Source organism: Lampetra planeri, chromosome 44, assembly GCF_965212315.1.
Source record: "Lampetra planeri chromosome 44, kcLamPlan1.2.h2, whole genome shotgun sequence".
NCBI classification, from domain to species: domain Eukaryota; kingdom Metazoa; phylum Chordata; class Hyperoartia; order Petromyzontiformes; family Petromyzontidae; genus Lampetra; species Lampetra planeri.
This window is the reverse complement of record NC_136150.1, coordinates 7,377,717-7,393,705: the sequence shown is the minus strand read 5'-3', so window position 1 is coordinate 7,393,705 and position 15,989 is coordinate 7,377,717. Positions and strand designations below refer to the sequence as shown.

The following is a 15,989-nucleotide window of genomic DNA, read 5'->3' as shown; positions in this document are numbered from 1 at the left end:
GAATTTGGGCAGCCACCGGTCGTTGAACGAGGTTCTAATGTTTGTACGTATGTATGTTGAACTTCTTTTGCACCGTACATTGCCAGCCGTGCAAATTTGGGGTGCGGGGGAAGGACAACAAACTAAACGAAAAAATTAGTTCTAAAGTAATGTTTTCAATCTAGATATGAAAGTGCATAGCTCCAGTCAGTGGTTTCCTAATATCGGCAGGAAGTGCTTTCCAGACGGCCACAGAAATGCATCTGAAAGCGCGCGATGCGGTAACCGTCTTTGTTCAATGGCCAGCCAAAAGCCGCTTTTGCGAGGGATGACCGGAGTTTGTGATCATCTCGGCTCAGTCACCGTTGACTGCAGAAAAAAAAAAACCCATTACATTAAATGTCATGGCTGAATTCCGGCTCTGAGAATATAAAATCTCTGTTTGACTCTCATACAACTCGCATTTATTCCCAAGAAAAAAAAAATCTTGAATGGTGGGGTGGGTCAGAGGGTTAGAGTATTAACTCAGGACAATTTGAGGTCTTGGGTTTGAATCTGAGCAGCCACCTGTGAGTAACCCAAAAACTCAACATATCGTTCAATAGCACTGCCTGGAAAGGAAGAATATATACTAGGGGATGCTTCGGGCAATGGTCTTTATTCATAGCACACGCGATGAAACCAGGTTATCAAATGGCATGAGTTGATGGTCTCTGGCCAATCACTGACAACCGCACTGCCCATCACGTTAAATTTGTTTTGTTTTATGTTGGCTAGTATCCAGCCCCTTGGAATGCAACACATGAGACTGATATGTGACGTCAAATGTTCCCCTGTAACAGGGTGTGTGGGCTAGTTGCGCCCCATAGGGTGTGGATCGAAAAGGTGACTTTTAAGGGATTTCTGAAGTTGTTCTATAACATCCCCTTCCACAGGCCATTCTGCCGCACACACGGCTACAATGCCGTGCGAGCGTTCTATGCCATTGCTTCATTTCACGACATCACAATTGGAATAAATTTTATACAAATTTCTATTTTTGAAGACTATTCGCTCAGCTGTTGATCCTCGTCGTCCTCTGCATAGCGCTTGCAACCTTCGTTGAAGTACACTTACTCCGAATGTGGGCCCAGATCTCGTCGCGCCAGTATATCAGAGTCAATTAGATACCTGGTGTGGATGGTGCGATAAGATATAGATATCTCTTCTGCTGTTGCTGCGCACTAAAGATATGCACGTACAATTGAACGACTGCAGACAAACACACAATGCCTTTGGTAATGAGACTGGCATTTTGGGAATTGCCATTTATCACAAATTAGTATGCCGGTTCCCGCATTAAAACAACGGACAGAGGCGCACGCACCCCCAGCCCTCCCTTGCAAAGTCACTGTTCACAGACTAATAAAACAAACAACTCTCCCGGCTTTTAGATGTCGGGACACCACACCAGCACTTGCTCGCAAATGAGCCACATGTAGCATGTAGGTGAATGGAAGGTTGGGGGGGGGGGCGGAGGTCGGGGGGTGGGGGGGACCCCATCAGAAAAGTGAATAATTAAGCAATCTTTACTCATCCGGATGCCAAGTGTTTGCCTTCGGGCTGTTTTGTCCCAGTTGGAGTCCTACCTGGCACAGCACAGATGTAATGTCTGGAAGGTATACATGAAGGCGTATTTGGGTAATTGAGTTGTTTGCTATATTTTGTCACGAAGCTTTGCGCACTGAACTGCTCCTGAACGCAGTGTCGTAGGATCTCTACATTTTCTCAACATTTGATGAATGTACCTGTGCATAAGTGACTAGGTCACCTCGCCTAAATCAATAATATCGCACCCGTTAATAATCATTAATTCCTGGCACAGGCAGCTCTAAGCAAAGCATTGAGCCAGCATTTCCGAGATGTTGGGATCAAATCAGACATGAAAAAAAACCTTTTTATTTTACCAGGTATATATAGCTATTTTTAGAAGTGACCCAGCCACAAATGATAGCTCAACAAAATGGCTTATTGTGTGGAAATGTATAGCAAACAACTGCTCTATACGCATGCTTATAACTGTGGAGGGAAAAACCGGAAGACCCGCAGAAAAATCCTCGTGACCACAGGGCTGGAGACACGCAAACTCCAAATATGCAGGTGGCAGGGTTGGGATCGAACCCACGACATCCTGTATACCAGGCGAGGGAGTTAACATCTAGCCACCGCAGCGCCCATTTGATGAAGTCCCGCTTACGCTTTTTGTTGCAGTGAATGGGGCTGGCTTGGCTATGGCCACCTGTGACATCATCGACCTGCACGGAGGCAAGCCGGCCAATTTCCTCGACCTGGGGGGAGGCGTGCAGGAGAACCAGGTCTACATGGCCTTCAAGCTGCTCACCAATGACCCCAAGGTAACCGCAGACAGAGCTGCCCCTCGACGCACCATTGTCAGCCACGATCAATCCACTGCTGTATGCATTTTTTTTTCAATATTACCAGGTAAAGCCCATTGAGCTTTTTCTAGCTCTTTTAACGAAGCGACCTGGCTGTCAAAATGATAGCTCAACGAAGTGGCTTATTATCACGTGGAAATGTATCGCAGCCAAATGCTCTGAACGCATATCTTGATTCTAAAAATCCACACCCACCCAGCCATCCACCTACCCAACCACCCACCAAGCCACCCAACCACCCAGCCACCCAGCCACCCAACCACCCACCAAGCCACCAAGGCACCCAACCACCCGGCCACCCAACCATCCAGCCACCCACCAAGGCACCCAACCATCCAGCCACCCAGCCACCTAACCACCCACCAAGCCACCAAGTCACCCAACACCCAACCATCCAGCCACCCACCAAGCCACCAAGCCACCAAGTTAACCAACCACCCAGCCACCCAACCATTGAGCCAGCCACCCAACCACCCAGCCACCCAACCACCCACCCAGCCACCAAACCACCCAGCCATCCACCCACCCAGCCACCTACCATTCCACCATCCCAGTTCTGGCTGTTCGATGGAAATTCAATATTCAAGTCAAGAATCTTTTTTTTTTTGACATTAACAATATGCGAATTGTTGCACCCCCTGGTGGCTGCGCATGTCACATATGCATTTCATACATCTTCCACAAATCGGTAAACACATTCATTTTTTCGCACGAGGATTGGCTGCGTGTATCCGGAACTTGAGAATCGATGTTCATGGATCATTGCATTATTACTCTCTTGGTGCGCAACGTCATTTCAAACCGTACCCACAATGATGTTGCCTTTACCTTAGAGTCGAGTCGATGTTTCATTTGTAGTTGTGATCGCGTGCGTCTACAACACTGCAGGTGCTCTCTTCCCTCAACATTTATTGTGTTGGCCCTCCTGCGTTTTAACTTTCGTTGATCAAACCATGACATGTATTCTCTTATGTGCATAAAAGTGAATTGTAAATTAGTTCTAATTGTTAGACATTCTTGTAAATAAAAAATGTGTGGATTCTATAAGGGCTGTTTGGTGTAGAATATCAGTAATGGTAATAATAATGAGGTTTTATATACATTTTAAAGGCGTGTGACTACTTGTTTTGCCCCGTTCAGATAACGAATTTCGCAAATGAGCACCGGTCAAATCATGGCAACGCGACGGACGTTGAAATCCGTGGAGGCAAAGCAAAATAATTTGAGGTGGCTTCGAGGTTATTTTGGTCAGACACGTTCCAGATGAAACGTGTTTTTGACGGAGGAGACAAACTCTAATTTGTAAGCGGCCTCATGAAAGAAGCAGAAAGGACGGCGCAGCGGGAAGCTGAATCTATGATAATTTATAATATCGGACGACATGACACTTTCATAGGCTGGCCAATATCTATAAAGCAGAGGGGAAAATCAGTGTGGCGCCCCAGGTAGCGAGGTCTAACACATTCGTTTAATAGGCAGATGTAGATCAGAAATGTGGGCCAATCTCACAAAGGAGAATTGTGGTGGGTGGTCGGGGTGGGTGGGAGGGAATACAATGGGACTGGGCCTGCGTCGTCCAATATTTGTGATGCCCTCTCATAAGCGTGTGACAGCGGGTATCACCTATCGAGCGACAGGCTCCATTATGGGCCACCGCAGATATCTCTTTATAGAATAATTCAGGCAGAGACCCTGCCCGGATGGACATCTCCAGAATTTCAGCCGAAGAGAGTCATCCCTTCCCTCCGCCGTCACATCAGTCAGCAAACCAGAAGATGAACAGAAAATGGTGTGGGTCATGCTATGAATGGGAAAGGTCTTGATGGCATTGATTTTTTTTTTTAAAAGACTTAGTTTTTCATGTGTCTTAGGAGCGTGTGCAATGTTTTACTGCACGTCTGCTGAATTCCGCGCGCGTCGGGTTCAATTCCTGGACACTGTTGTTGAAGCCCCTTAGAAGACTTCTTTGTCCACCTTTGTGTACAGCCTTCTTGCTTGGCTGTAGGTTGTGTACGCTATACAAAGCTCGTTTTAGCGCCATTTGTGGTCCGAATGCATGCTGCTGTGGTGTAACGGTTCGCACCGGTGGACTTGCAAAATTCAGAGGTTGCAAGTTCGATCTCCTGGCGCGCCAGTTATAGCGACGGTGCAAGTTTCTTAAATCTCCGCCACTGCCTCTGTCTACCCGACAAGGTAAACGGGGGCACGACAGTTGGCCTAGACGATCGGAAAGGTCGTGGGACACCACTGTTGCGAGATGTTAACTACCTCGCCTGGTATACAGGAGGTCGTGGGTTTGATGTAGACCCTGACACCTGCATATTTGGAGTGTGCATTTTTCCCCCGTGGTCTCGTGGATTTTTCTCCGGGCCCTCCGGTTTTTCCCTCCACGTTTAGAATCGATGTGCGTTCAGAGTGTTTGGCGGCTATGCGTTTCCACGTGATGATAATCCACTTTGTTGAGTCATCATTTGTGGCCAGGTTGCTTCTGAAAAAGAGCTAAGAGCTCCGTGGGCCTTACCTGGTAAAATAAAAAAGTTTCGTTTTAGTTTGGTTTAGTTCGTGAAGGGGGAGTAAAAAGTGTCGGGTATCCCCCCCCCCCCCCCCCCCCCATATTTTTCAAGACTTCTGGCCAGCATGGAAGAGTCGCCAAATGCTCTCTTGAGCACATACTGGAGCCTCCTCTAGTGCCGTCATTCTTAACCTTTACTGCAGCCTTGAAGCCCTTTGGTTCTCGTGCTTAATTTGTGTTTCGATGATTTACCTTCTAGAGAAATCTGGCCATGTCTTGCAACCCCAAAGAGGGCATCTCACATCCCCAGGGGGTGCGTGCACCCCCAGATTAAGAAGAACCATTGCTCTAGTGGGAGGCCCATTCTGCCAGCGGTCGCGTGAGCAAGCCATTGTAGGGCTGCACCTGTACCTGCTTCAAGGGTATTGTGTCTTTGTAACCCTAAGCTTTTTCCGCCTGCCAGTCTAAAAGCATACATTAAAGATCCCCTATAAAGGATTGTTGTTTTGGGGCGGGGGGGGGTATTAGTGGAAAGGAACGTATTGTGCTAATTGAGGACCTCGTGCTAATAAAATTGGACACTTTTTTTCACAATACAGACATGCAGGACGTTAAAGGCATTAAAAGCTGAAGTATAATTTTTTTCAGAGAAATTAATAAATGAATGTTGCACGTTAATTTAAGCTTGTACAATCATAATTTAATGCAACTAAAATGGCCAGTTGTTTCTAACAGTTAGTGATTTGTAGTTCACGGCAATTACCAAACTACCTTGCTATTTAATTGAATTACATTCCTCTGCCTTCTTCCAAAATCGCGGGGTGGTTTGCTGGCTGAGTAAATGTGAATTACCAGGGCTGGTTTTACATCTGGGTGTGCCTTGTAAAGAGAGCAGTAATTACTTAAAATTGCATGCCGTTGCATAATTTGTGGCCAATTAGAGTCAGGTATTGTCCATTTTGTCTTGCACAAAATTGCATTTCACGGTGGAAGTGCACTAATTGCATGGCGCATGCAAAATGTCTATAATGTAATTCACGTGACCCCCCCGCCCTGTTGCAGGACATGCAATGCCATCACACAGAGAGAATGCAATGCACATTTTCATATCCATCGCACAGTATTAGAATGATTAATTCCACCGGGATATTTTGGTCTATTCCTCCTCGCATCTTACCTTTCCTTTGGCACCCTTTAAGGTCATCTTAGGAAGAGGTCGTGGGTTCGTAAATGCAGCTTTGGGTCAGATCGTCGTGTAAGTAAAACACGTGTCGTGAGCCCAACACGGCCCAGCAATAAAGTCGCTTGAGCAGCACCACCGGCTGAGCCATCCCTAGGGTACACGGCGAATTGGGGCGACTGCCCCGGGCCCAACGCTTTGGGGGTCTCCCTCGCACTTTAATGTCACAGTGTCAGACGTTATACTTCCCCGGTTTAGTTTGAAGGCGTCGGGCCAGCCCACGCGGTGGCAGTTGACCCAGGCCACGCCACACCCCCCCCCCACCACCTATGGACGGCCCTCACCACCGGTCGTGTTAAGGAGCAATCCACGTTCAGCAACGTTGGTTACATGACCCAGGGCTCGGAGCACCAGCACAGATAAGATCCTGCGCTTGTATTCGGGTAGCCACCTGTGATGAAAACTGGGGTCTAGTGTAGCGATTTGATGGTCTCAGTCCACTCACTTAATGGTTCTGACGTTCGATTTTGACATCGTCTTGTGACTCTGCAAGGTTCTCCTGGGTAAACAGGTGCGATAGATAAATAAGTGGTCATGTGTTTGTATTCGTATTTTTACGTTGTTGCAAATATCAATATTGCATGGATTATTCTACGTTGAGATTTTAACGATTATAACGGACGATTTACTTTTGAAAGTCAACTTTGAAATGGAGTAGCAAGCGGCCGTACCAACTGAGATTTTATACAAGTACATCTTGCCACGGTGGCGATGTTATCTCCCCCGCCAGGTATGGAGGAGGTCGTGGGTTCGATCACGACCCTGATGCTGTATGTTAGAAATTTGCATGTTCTCCCTGTGGTCGCGTCGATTTTTCTCCGGGTCCTCCGTTTTTTTCCTCCACATTTTTAATCAACATGCATTTAGATTATTTGGCTGCTATAAATTTGCACATGATAAGCCAGGTCACTTCTTAAAGGAAAAGAGCTAATAGATCAGTTGGCTTTACTTGGTGAATTGGACTTATATGAATCAGGCATGTATTATTTATTCATATTTAGTGATTTGCTGACATTTTTCTCTATTTTGCACTCCTATCGTTTTTTTATTGTTTGTTGTTGTAGCTTCTTGACCCGCCCATGCTGCACATCGGTGAAAAAGAGCTTCATAGCTCATCGGATTTCTCCTCCAGTATTAATTAATATTCCAATTCTGATTCTGAAATGAAACCATATCTTTGGTGTGAGCAGTTTACCGACGAGGTGGAGGTGATGAAATCAAGCCGTGTGTCGGCGTTCGGCGGATCATTACGACGCAGGATAGTGAGCGATTGCAGTGGCATGGGGAAGCCTTCATCCAGCAGTGGGTAGACCAAGGCTATTGATGATGATGATGAAGAAGACGGCCTCTTTTTCAAAAGCAAGCTGAGAAAAAAGATACTGTGCATCAAAAAACTGTGCAATGCAAAGTACAGTGACGGGGCTTGTTTTTGATCATTCATTGTGATGGTTATAAGCGCCTAACCTTAATTGTACGGTGAAAAAGAGGCACCGATGAAAAATAATTTAAATGAGACGGACGCAAAAAAATCATTAACTAACATGAGAGAAAAACGCTCAACATTGGTTAATAGGAGGATGATAATCCCCCCTTCCACATTTCCTTCTTTGTATGTATGTATGTATATTGAACTTATTTCGCACCGTACGCATCTATCCCTCCGCCTACGCACCGGAATCTGGATGAGTCGTTGTTATTCGTGGTCACGATTCTCCTCTAGAATAGAATCGTGACCACTACTCTAGAATCGTGTGTTTTTGTTTGTAACACCATGTCTATCGGCTCCTCCGTGGTTGCAGGGGTCACGTGCTTGAACCTATTGGGTCCAACGTCTAAAAACTAAAACTGTCGACTCTATACGCGCGACTCGATGAACACATCGTGGCGTTGTGATGGACATTCAAGGATGAATCGATGTGTAGTGCCACCATTATTAAATGTTAAAGCTTGGAGAGGAAAAAAACCAACTGCTACCAAAGATTGATTGGCTTTGAACAGTTTCTGAATGTGTTGCAGTCACGTTATTGTTCCATGTGTGAGGCGCATCAAATATTAAAGAGGATTTGTCATGTTTAGCATTGAGTGGATAATGTGCATATGACACATATGACATGCTTTAGCTAGCGCACTCGATTATCACAATAGGAACGTCGGAATATCTTTTCCCATTCAAATCGGGGGGGGAGTGGGAGGGGTGGGAGCATTTGGAATGGGAATGCAAACAACTTGGGGGGTGTAACGACGCATCGATGCATGACGACACGTGCATCGAATAGCACTTGCAAGACTCATTTATTTGTGATTTGCATATACGCCGCAGTCACCTGTTCACATCAGCCCTGCAGGCATGAGAGGTGACACACTCCGTCCGCAATGTAAAAAAACATAATGCGTTCTGAATTTCGTAAAAGTCGTCATCAGATTGCCAGTGGGTGAAATATTGTGCCCTGACGACACCCGCACACCCACTGTCGCAATCTCTACATAATCCCGCGGGGGGCAAAGAGACAAGTGGATTTAGCTCTGTAGTCGTCGTTATTTTGGTTCCGAAGAAAGTCAACGGAAAAAGATTCAATTACGCATGCACATGAGGCTTTTTTATTTCATTGACTTTCTGAGCTCGTCAAGAAGACTGGACTTGTGACAATACAGAATGAATGTGTGACTGAACCATTATCTGAAGCATCAGTTTTTATTTTTATTTAGCGACCCACCGTTGAAAACTAACGAATCGTTCGATATTAGTGTTCAGCTGCAGGTAATTAGCGTTAGCCCCTTTCAGTGGAGACGCAGTGCAGGTGTCACACGTGGTCATTTTTTTACCCCCATTATAATCGATGGCACGTCCAGTCCCCCTCCCTTCAAATTCCGAGCTCTTTTGAATAATTATCATAATAACAACAATGAAAAAAAATACAACCATTCTTACTTTGTGAATTAAGTTTCACTTATGATTGCAGGGAATCCACGGTGCATCATTAGCGCGCATTTCATCAATCATTTGTTGCTTTTATTTTTTTCCTATTCTCATTTACTCTCTGCTCAATGAGCGTGCAACATCCAAGAGCGCTACGGCGAAGGGACCAAAATATATCCATGTGGGGAGAGCGAGAAAACGAGCCAGCGAGAGAGAGAGAGAGCCTCCCAACTGCTTGGGCTCGTGATTGATTCTGCCGGGCCATGTATGATCTTATTACGGTGTGTAGAACCTGCCAAGCCCATTAGTGTGGCCTTGGCAGAAAAGTTCCATTATCGCCTCCGTTAGCTGGGTGTCTTTCAAGGGTAGCATTGAACGGGGGGGGGGGAGGGGGGGGCAAGACAGGGAGTTGGGAGGATGGTGGTGGCGGAGGAGGAGGCAAGCGAGGGTGTGGTGAACACATTTAAATTTAAATTCAGCCTCTGACGGAATAACGCTCGACAATTTCAGAGACACGGCTCTCGCGTCCCGGATCCCATTACTTTCTGAATATTATTGCGTTACGTACAATATGCAGAAAAGTAGTGTGCAATATTGGGCAATTTTCTCACAACACGTATTTGAATGCGGGTGTATAATGCGCCGTAGATGGTTTTACATTTTGTGGAGTTAAATTCCCAGGCAACGGTAGCTACGGTTGTCCAAATGCAGTTTCACGGTATTGTTATGGCTGTAAAGATTTATGTACACACATAGGGCCGTGCTGCGTGATCACGTACACAATATTTTTGCGTGGTGCCAGTATATGACATTATCCCCCAAAACCTATAATTGCATCTGAATATTTCTTGGGCTATTTTGAATCTGCAGATCAGAGGTACAAGGTCATTAACCCAAAAAATTAGGTAACAGTAATCGGTAATATTGCATAGCGCATTATCTTCACAAAACCCACAGTGACCAGCATGGTGAAGTATGGCCAAACAACCCCAGCGATCCGCATGAACACGAGGCAACCCTTCGCCACCCTGCATCTAAATACACGAGAATCTCAAGATGGTGTACAGGGCAAGCATACACACGGCGCAGTCGGACAAATCGAAGAATGAAACGAAAAGCATGACACAAAACTCACGTTGCGCAGATAAGACTAGCGCACAAGCCGTGTGACGCACACTGCAAACCCAAAAGCACTCGTCGAAAACGTCACCGAACGCGTGCATAGAGGATGCATTTATTTTGGGCACAAGTAATTTCAGGGCAGGATAGGTTGGATCCTATACTCATTTTTAGACAATTTGAGGTGGACTTGCAATCCGGAATTCACCGGTTCCATCTCCCAGCATGGCAAATCAGAAACAATGGGGCAAGTTTCTGAAATCCCCTCCCACCTTTATCCGCCGAGTAGAATAAACCGTTTCACAACAGTTAGTCAATTGCCTGGTATGCAGGAGGTCGTGGGTTTGATTCTTACCCTGACGGCTGCTGTATATTTGTAGTTTGCTTGTTCTCTCCCCGTGTTTTTCCTTCCACATTTAGAATCAAGACATGCGTTCAGAGTATTTGGCTGCTAAACATTTCCGCGTGATACGTCACTTCACTGAGATATCATTTGTGATAGCCAGGTCCCTTCTGTAAAATAGCTAAATTGCTCGCTGGGCCATACCTGGTAAAATAAAAATGGTTTAGCTTTCGATAAATATTGGTAGTGCAGACGAGAATAGGTACGCTGCCATGGCACAATGGTTGGCGCACAGAGGTCGCCTGTTGGATCTCCTGGTGTGGCTGTTAAAATAATGGGGCAATTTAAAAAATAAAAAAGTCCCTCTGCCCACTCCGCTTCTGAAAAAGAGCTGTATAGCTCAGTGGGCCTTACCTGGTAAAATAACAAAATATATCGGCAACAAGCAAATCGAGTTATCCGCAGGGCTTGCACCTTTACCGTTTAACAGAGGATCGAGGGCAAATGAACTGAGGTCACTTTGCCGTTTTGTAGGTTTGCGCGTAAGGTAGCCGGCGCGTTCACGGCTCGCATTCCACTGGACATCGGTGACTGCTTCCTGACTTTTTGAAACCCTCACCGATTCTGAAAACCGTTCACGGTTTGTCGGCTGCCGTTCAAGAACCTCTTGGGTCATTGCGCCGTGCACGAACCACTGCACCGCCGCCTCCATCCACCGTGTGTTTTCAAACATTTAACAAAAAATACCGTTACATTATCATCATTATTATTACTCCTGTTAAACCCTTGGTAAATCATTATCCATTTTCGTATTTTGCAATTTGCTTTCATTTTTTCCGGCTTCATTGTCGCCCTCCTGGCACAAGTTACACTACCGGGCGACTATTTTTGTAACAACGGAGAAGTTTATTTTTTCCCCGAGTGCCCTAAAATCCACCAAAATTCACCAAAGTAAAAACGACAGAACCTTTGGCGCAGGCGTCGCCCCCCCCACCCTTCCCCGTTATTGCAAACGAGGAGCAGCTGCCACGGTGGACATGCCGAGTGGCTATCGGGAACCGCACGTGTGCGGCGAACGCTTCCAAGGAGGGGGGTGGGGTCCACGAGTGCCGTCTGCCTGGCTCGGATGTAAAAGGTTAGGGCCTGGAATTGCTCCAATTAGATTAGGGCTCTCATAGCCACTGACAACGAGGCCCCGCGAATGCTGGTTCATTCTAATCTTCCGCAGACACCTGCTGTTCTGATCTACGGTGCGTGGCCCACCGCTGATAACATGGAAGCGCAGAATTTATTATTCCCTGCGTCCCAGCCCGTGCACGGATCCCGCACAACATTAAACGCAGCGGCATGCCGTCTGCGCCATTTGGGATTGCGTTTTAACTTAAGGCACGCGCCGGCTGCCAGTGTTACATGACTTTATCCGTTAATGGTTCAAACGATGTAATTTACCCCCTCCAAAAAGTTGTTTTTCTCTCTCCTTCCTCCTGCCTGTCCGATTTCCCCACTCCTCCCCATCAATAGCTGAAAGGGAATATCAACCAGATTGGCATCAGATTTTTATAGAGTGTAGTCTCATTGCGTGCGTGTGCGATACCCACACGTCAGAATTTGTAAGGCGTTTTACAGCGTGACGCTGAACATCTCACGTGGCAGACCTTCGTACTGGGGGAAAAAAATACGAGGAAGAAGAATAGATTCAAGTCTCGTGCATCTTTTACCTTAAGTTTGTATAGCAATGTAATAACAACGAAACAACTATTACATTTATAGACTTGTAGCCGACGTATCGATCAATCTACTTTTTGTACGATGACAGAAGCATGTGTGGACTTTCAGAGATAAACGGTCCTTGATAACTTGAGAACGCCAAAGCTGTTGCTGCGCTAAATCCTGGACACGCGTGAGTGAATCACTTCAGAATGACCACCTGTTTGGCAAATTACTTAAAATTAAATTAAACTCCATTAATTACAAGCATTGCAATGTCACGTTTGAAAAACGCACCTTGTAACAATGGGGAGAGAGAGAGAGGCCTGGCCAGGTGTGTGGTGTTTTTTTAACTCGTTCATTAATACAATTTTGCGCGACGACGCTCCAAACCTACTGAGCTGTAACGCAATCGCGGCGGGATGTCAGTTTTTGGAAAAATCACGCTTGTGTCAAGCGCCTTCTTCCTAGGTTAGCGCAGAGCGGGCCTCCGGCTCTGCTGCCCCGAGCACTTGGAAATTGGTCCGAACCGAAATGTATATTTCGGTTCCGGGGGGTGGGGGTCTTTCCCGTATTTAATCAAATGAGGAGAGCCGCTTTTAAACATGAATCCTGACCCGTCCTGTTTTGCGGCTTTCGTTCATCCTCGCGAATATCGCCTTCCTATCAAACTAAATTGAGTCCCAATTTCGTCTTCGCCCGTGTCACCGTTTGCGGAGGAGCGGTGGCGCGGCGGAGTTAGCGCATCGCACGATGAACCCGACCCACCCGAGTTCTGTTCCTGGCCACGGCCAACATCAGTGGCGCTTGGCATCCGAACCAGCCCTGGGCAGTACCCTCCTTCATCGCCCTGCCCTGTGGCCAGTATGTTAAAGTGGGATTCAAACAACCCCCGTAACGAAAAACGTGTGTGGCGTGGCCTGCATCCAGCAGTGGATTGACAAGGGGCTGAAATGTGGTGTTAACTAATTATGTTGATGGTATAGACTTGGTGACCTATCAGTAAAGTATTGTGATGCATCTTTGGTAGGGTGGTGGGGGGGGCAGTACAGCTGCTAAACAGCTGTACAAGGGCGATCCAGATGTCTTGTGACCCCCCCACCCCCAATTAATTGACTAAAAAAATGCATTTTCATATTGATTTTTGTTTTAAATAAACCTTACTTTTAAAAAATCTTGAGTTTTAGAGAATCGGGTGGGGGGGGGGGTCACATGACATCTGGACCACCCTGTAGATTGCATTTTAGTTCGTGTGGCCTTGATGCAAAAATGCATGCCAAGGACCGTTTTTTTAATGTTCCTTTGAATTGACGTCCCCCACCCTGCACATGCAGCCATCGGCACTGTTCGCGGAGACATTTTAGTCGAGCAAAGCAAATCTGGTCGGCGTTTTTCAAAACGCTCTTGATAGCTCCGCCCTACACCACGAGTTGAAATTATCGATAGCTGCCTCCTAAAGTTTATTTGAAATCCATTGGCCTGCACTCAACGCGGACAGACTGGAAAATGTGGACTGGCACGTTCTTTCCAACATTACTCTCCTTAATTACTCGCATACATTGCCGTTGTGTAAAACCAGGCGGGGGGGGGGGGGGGCATTGACACATCTCCTTTGCTCAAGGGGGTCACGTCACAAAGTTTCGTCTTAAATGGCAGCTTTGTTGGGTCCCATCTCTGAAGGTGACCCTGAACCAGTGGTGTAAATCCCCCCCGTTCATACGTCGGAGCTCAGTCTCCCCGAAGCGCAACCATTGCCGAACGAATACGTTGTTATGGGGTCGCACTCGTTACACACAAAGTGCTTGACACAAATGAACCACAACTTTCTGATGTCGCCAAGGAGCATGAACCATCATCACGCGAACTCCGGTCATTCTCGCAGCCGCTGCTTTTGGCTAGCCGTCGAACAAAGACGGCCAACCGCGTCGCGCCCTTTCAGATGCGCTTCTGTGGCCGTTTGGAAAGTACTTCCTGCCGATATTAGGAAGCCACTGGAGCTATGCACTTTCATATCTAGATTGAAAACTCGTTGCTTTAGAAGTGATTTTTGTGTTTAGTTGTCCTTCCTTCACACCTCCAATGAGCATGGTTGGCTCTGTACGGCTGCACAAGAAGTTCAACGTACATATATTGCTGACTTCTGGCAAAGCACTCATGTTTTGACCTCGGAAGGATGATGGTCTAAAGGCAACCCCGGTACCCAGATTTGAACTTGTAACCTTCAGATTGAATCTCGCCATAATGTTGTGAGACACGTGTTAAATACAATGATCTTTTCAACAAAAATTTTAAGAGGCAGAAATATTTCAAAAACAAACCAATGCAACACATTGTGCATCATCATCCGGCAAAAGAATATCCTACGTTGGTCAACCCCTCCCTCCTCCGATGTCTGTCACATGCCTGCTGGCCCTTTATCGATCGCAAAGAAATGTCCAGGTGGCGAATGGAATGGCAATTATCATGGCGATAGCACGTCTTGTGAAAGTAATAAGCTTACTGTTATTAATGTGCAGGTGGGGAAATGCTTTACTTTGCGGTGGCAAGTGTAATTCATCTCCGTGTTGAGTGCTTCGGACTCTGCACTGTTGCTGTGTTGGTTTTGTCCACTGCCTCTTGATGGGATCGTTCTCATTTCTGGCTGGCCATCGAACAAAGACCAGTCGCCCTATCACGCTCTTTAAGATGCGCTTCTGCGGTCATCTGGAACGCTCTTCCTTCCGATATCAGGAAGCTCACCGGAGCTATGCACTTTTACATCTGTATTGAAAACTAATTTCTTTGGAACTGCTTTTTGCGTTTAGATGTTGTCCTTCCCCCACCTCTGATTAGCACGGTATGGTGCGAAAGAAGTCCCGCCGCCAAATCCGTTTTCCTAATCTTCCCCTCTCCACATCCATTCGCCTTTCCTTGGTCGCTGGATGGACATGTTTTTTGTCTTTGAATCTAGTGCCGATTGATACGATTAGATCCTTTTGATCGGTTAATCGGCAGCTAATGCCGGCCCATCCGCCCTCCACATGGCACTGCCCTGGCCGTGCGCGGTGACGATACGTGGTGACGACCATGACATCAGCGGTCCTCGCTCAATTCTTTATAGACGCATTACACGCGCGTCTTCAGCTCAACAATAATCTCCATGCATTGGACCAATTGACCAATCGAAGCAACATTTGATACATGTCAGCTATTCGAGTGGTCCGTAGATTTTCCAGTTCGAGTTGAGTTATTGTGGTAACTTCTTCTAGGAGAACTTTTGAATGTTATTTTTAAGCTTATTTATTTTACCTGGAAATTAATTATTTTTTTAACGGAGTAAATTTTTTGACAGATTTCCCCAGTGCTAAACAACACGCTTTAGAAAGGTGTAAAACATATTTGGTTCTTGTCGCGAACGTTCCTTAACTTGTGAGCCTCTGGTGTTGAGTAAAACATAAATAAAACCCAATTAGTTGATTACAAATCTGCAGTTGTGAAAAAAAACCTTCTCCCCCACGTTTAAAATAATTACGTGTGATTCTCGCATTGAGCCAATTACCACGTTTTTACCTATTTTGTTTCCAACTAAAATGATCATTAAACGGTTTTCACCTTTTTAAAGTGACGGGGTCATTTCCTCCGAGTCAGTTCCTTTTTCCTTTGTGCTGCTTCTTGATCTTCCGCTGCCCTATTCCCATCCCATCGAGTTACTTCAAATTGTACAATCCTCCATTCTTCCTCCTCCACCCTCTGCCGTC

At 46.2% G+C, this 15,989-nt stretch overlaps 1 protein-coding gene across 1 annotated transcript in view; it reads left to right on the top strand.

Moving 5' to 3' along the window:
* The window catches only part of SUCLG2 (succinate-CoA ligase GDP-forming subunit beta), a 133,959-nt gene that overhangs the window by 66,741 nt on the left and 51,229 nt on the right, over positions 1-15,989 (top strand). The window contains exon 9 of the mRNA XM_078614550.1: positions 2,230-2,372. Coding sequence (XP_078470676.1) covers positions 2,230-2,372 — 143 coding nt within the window. The remainder of the gene's footprint in view (positions 1-2,229; positions 2,373-15,989) is intronic.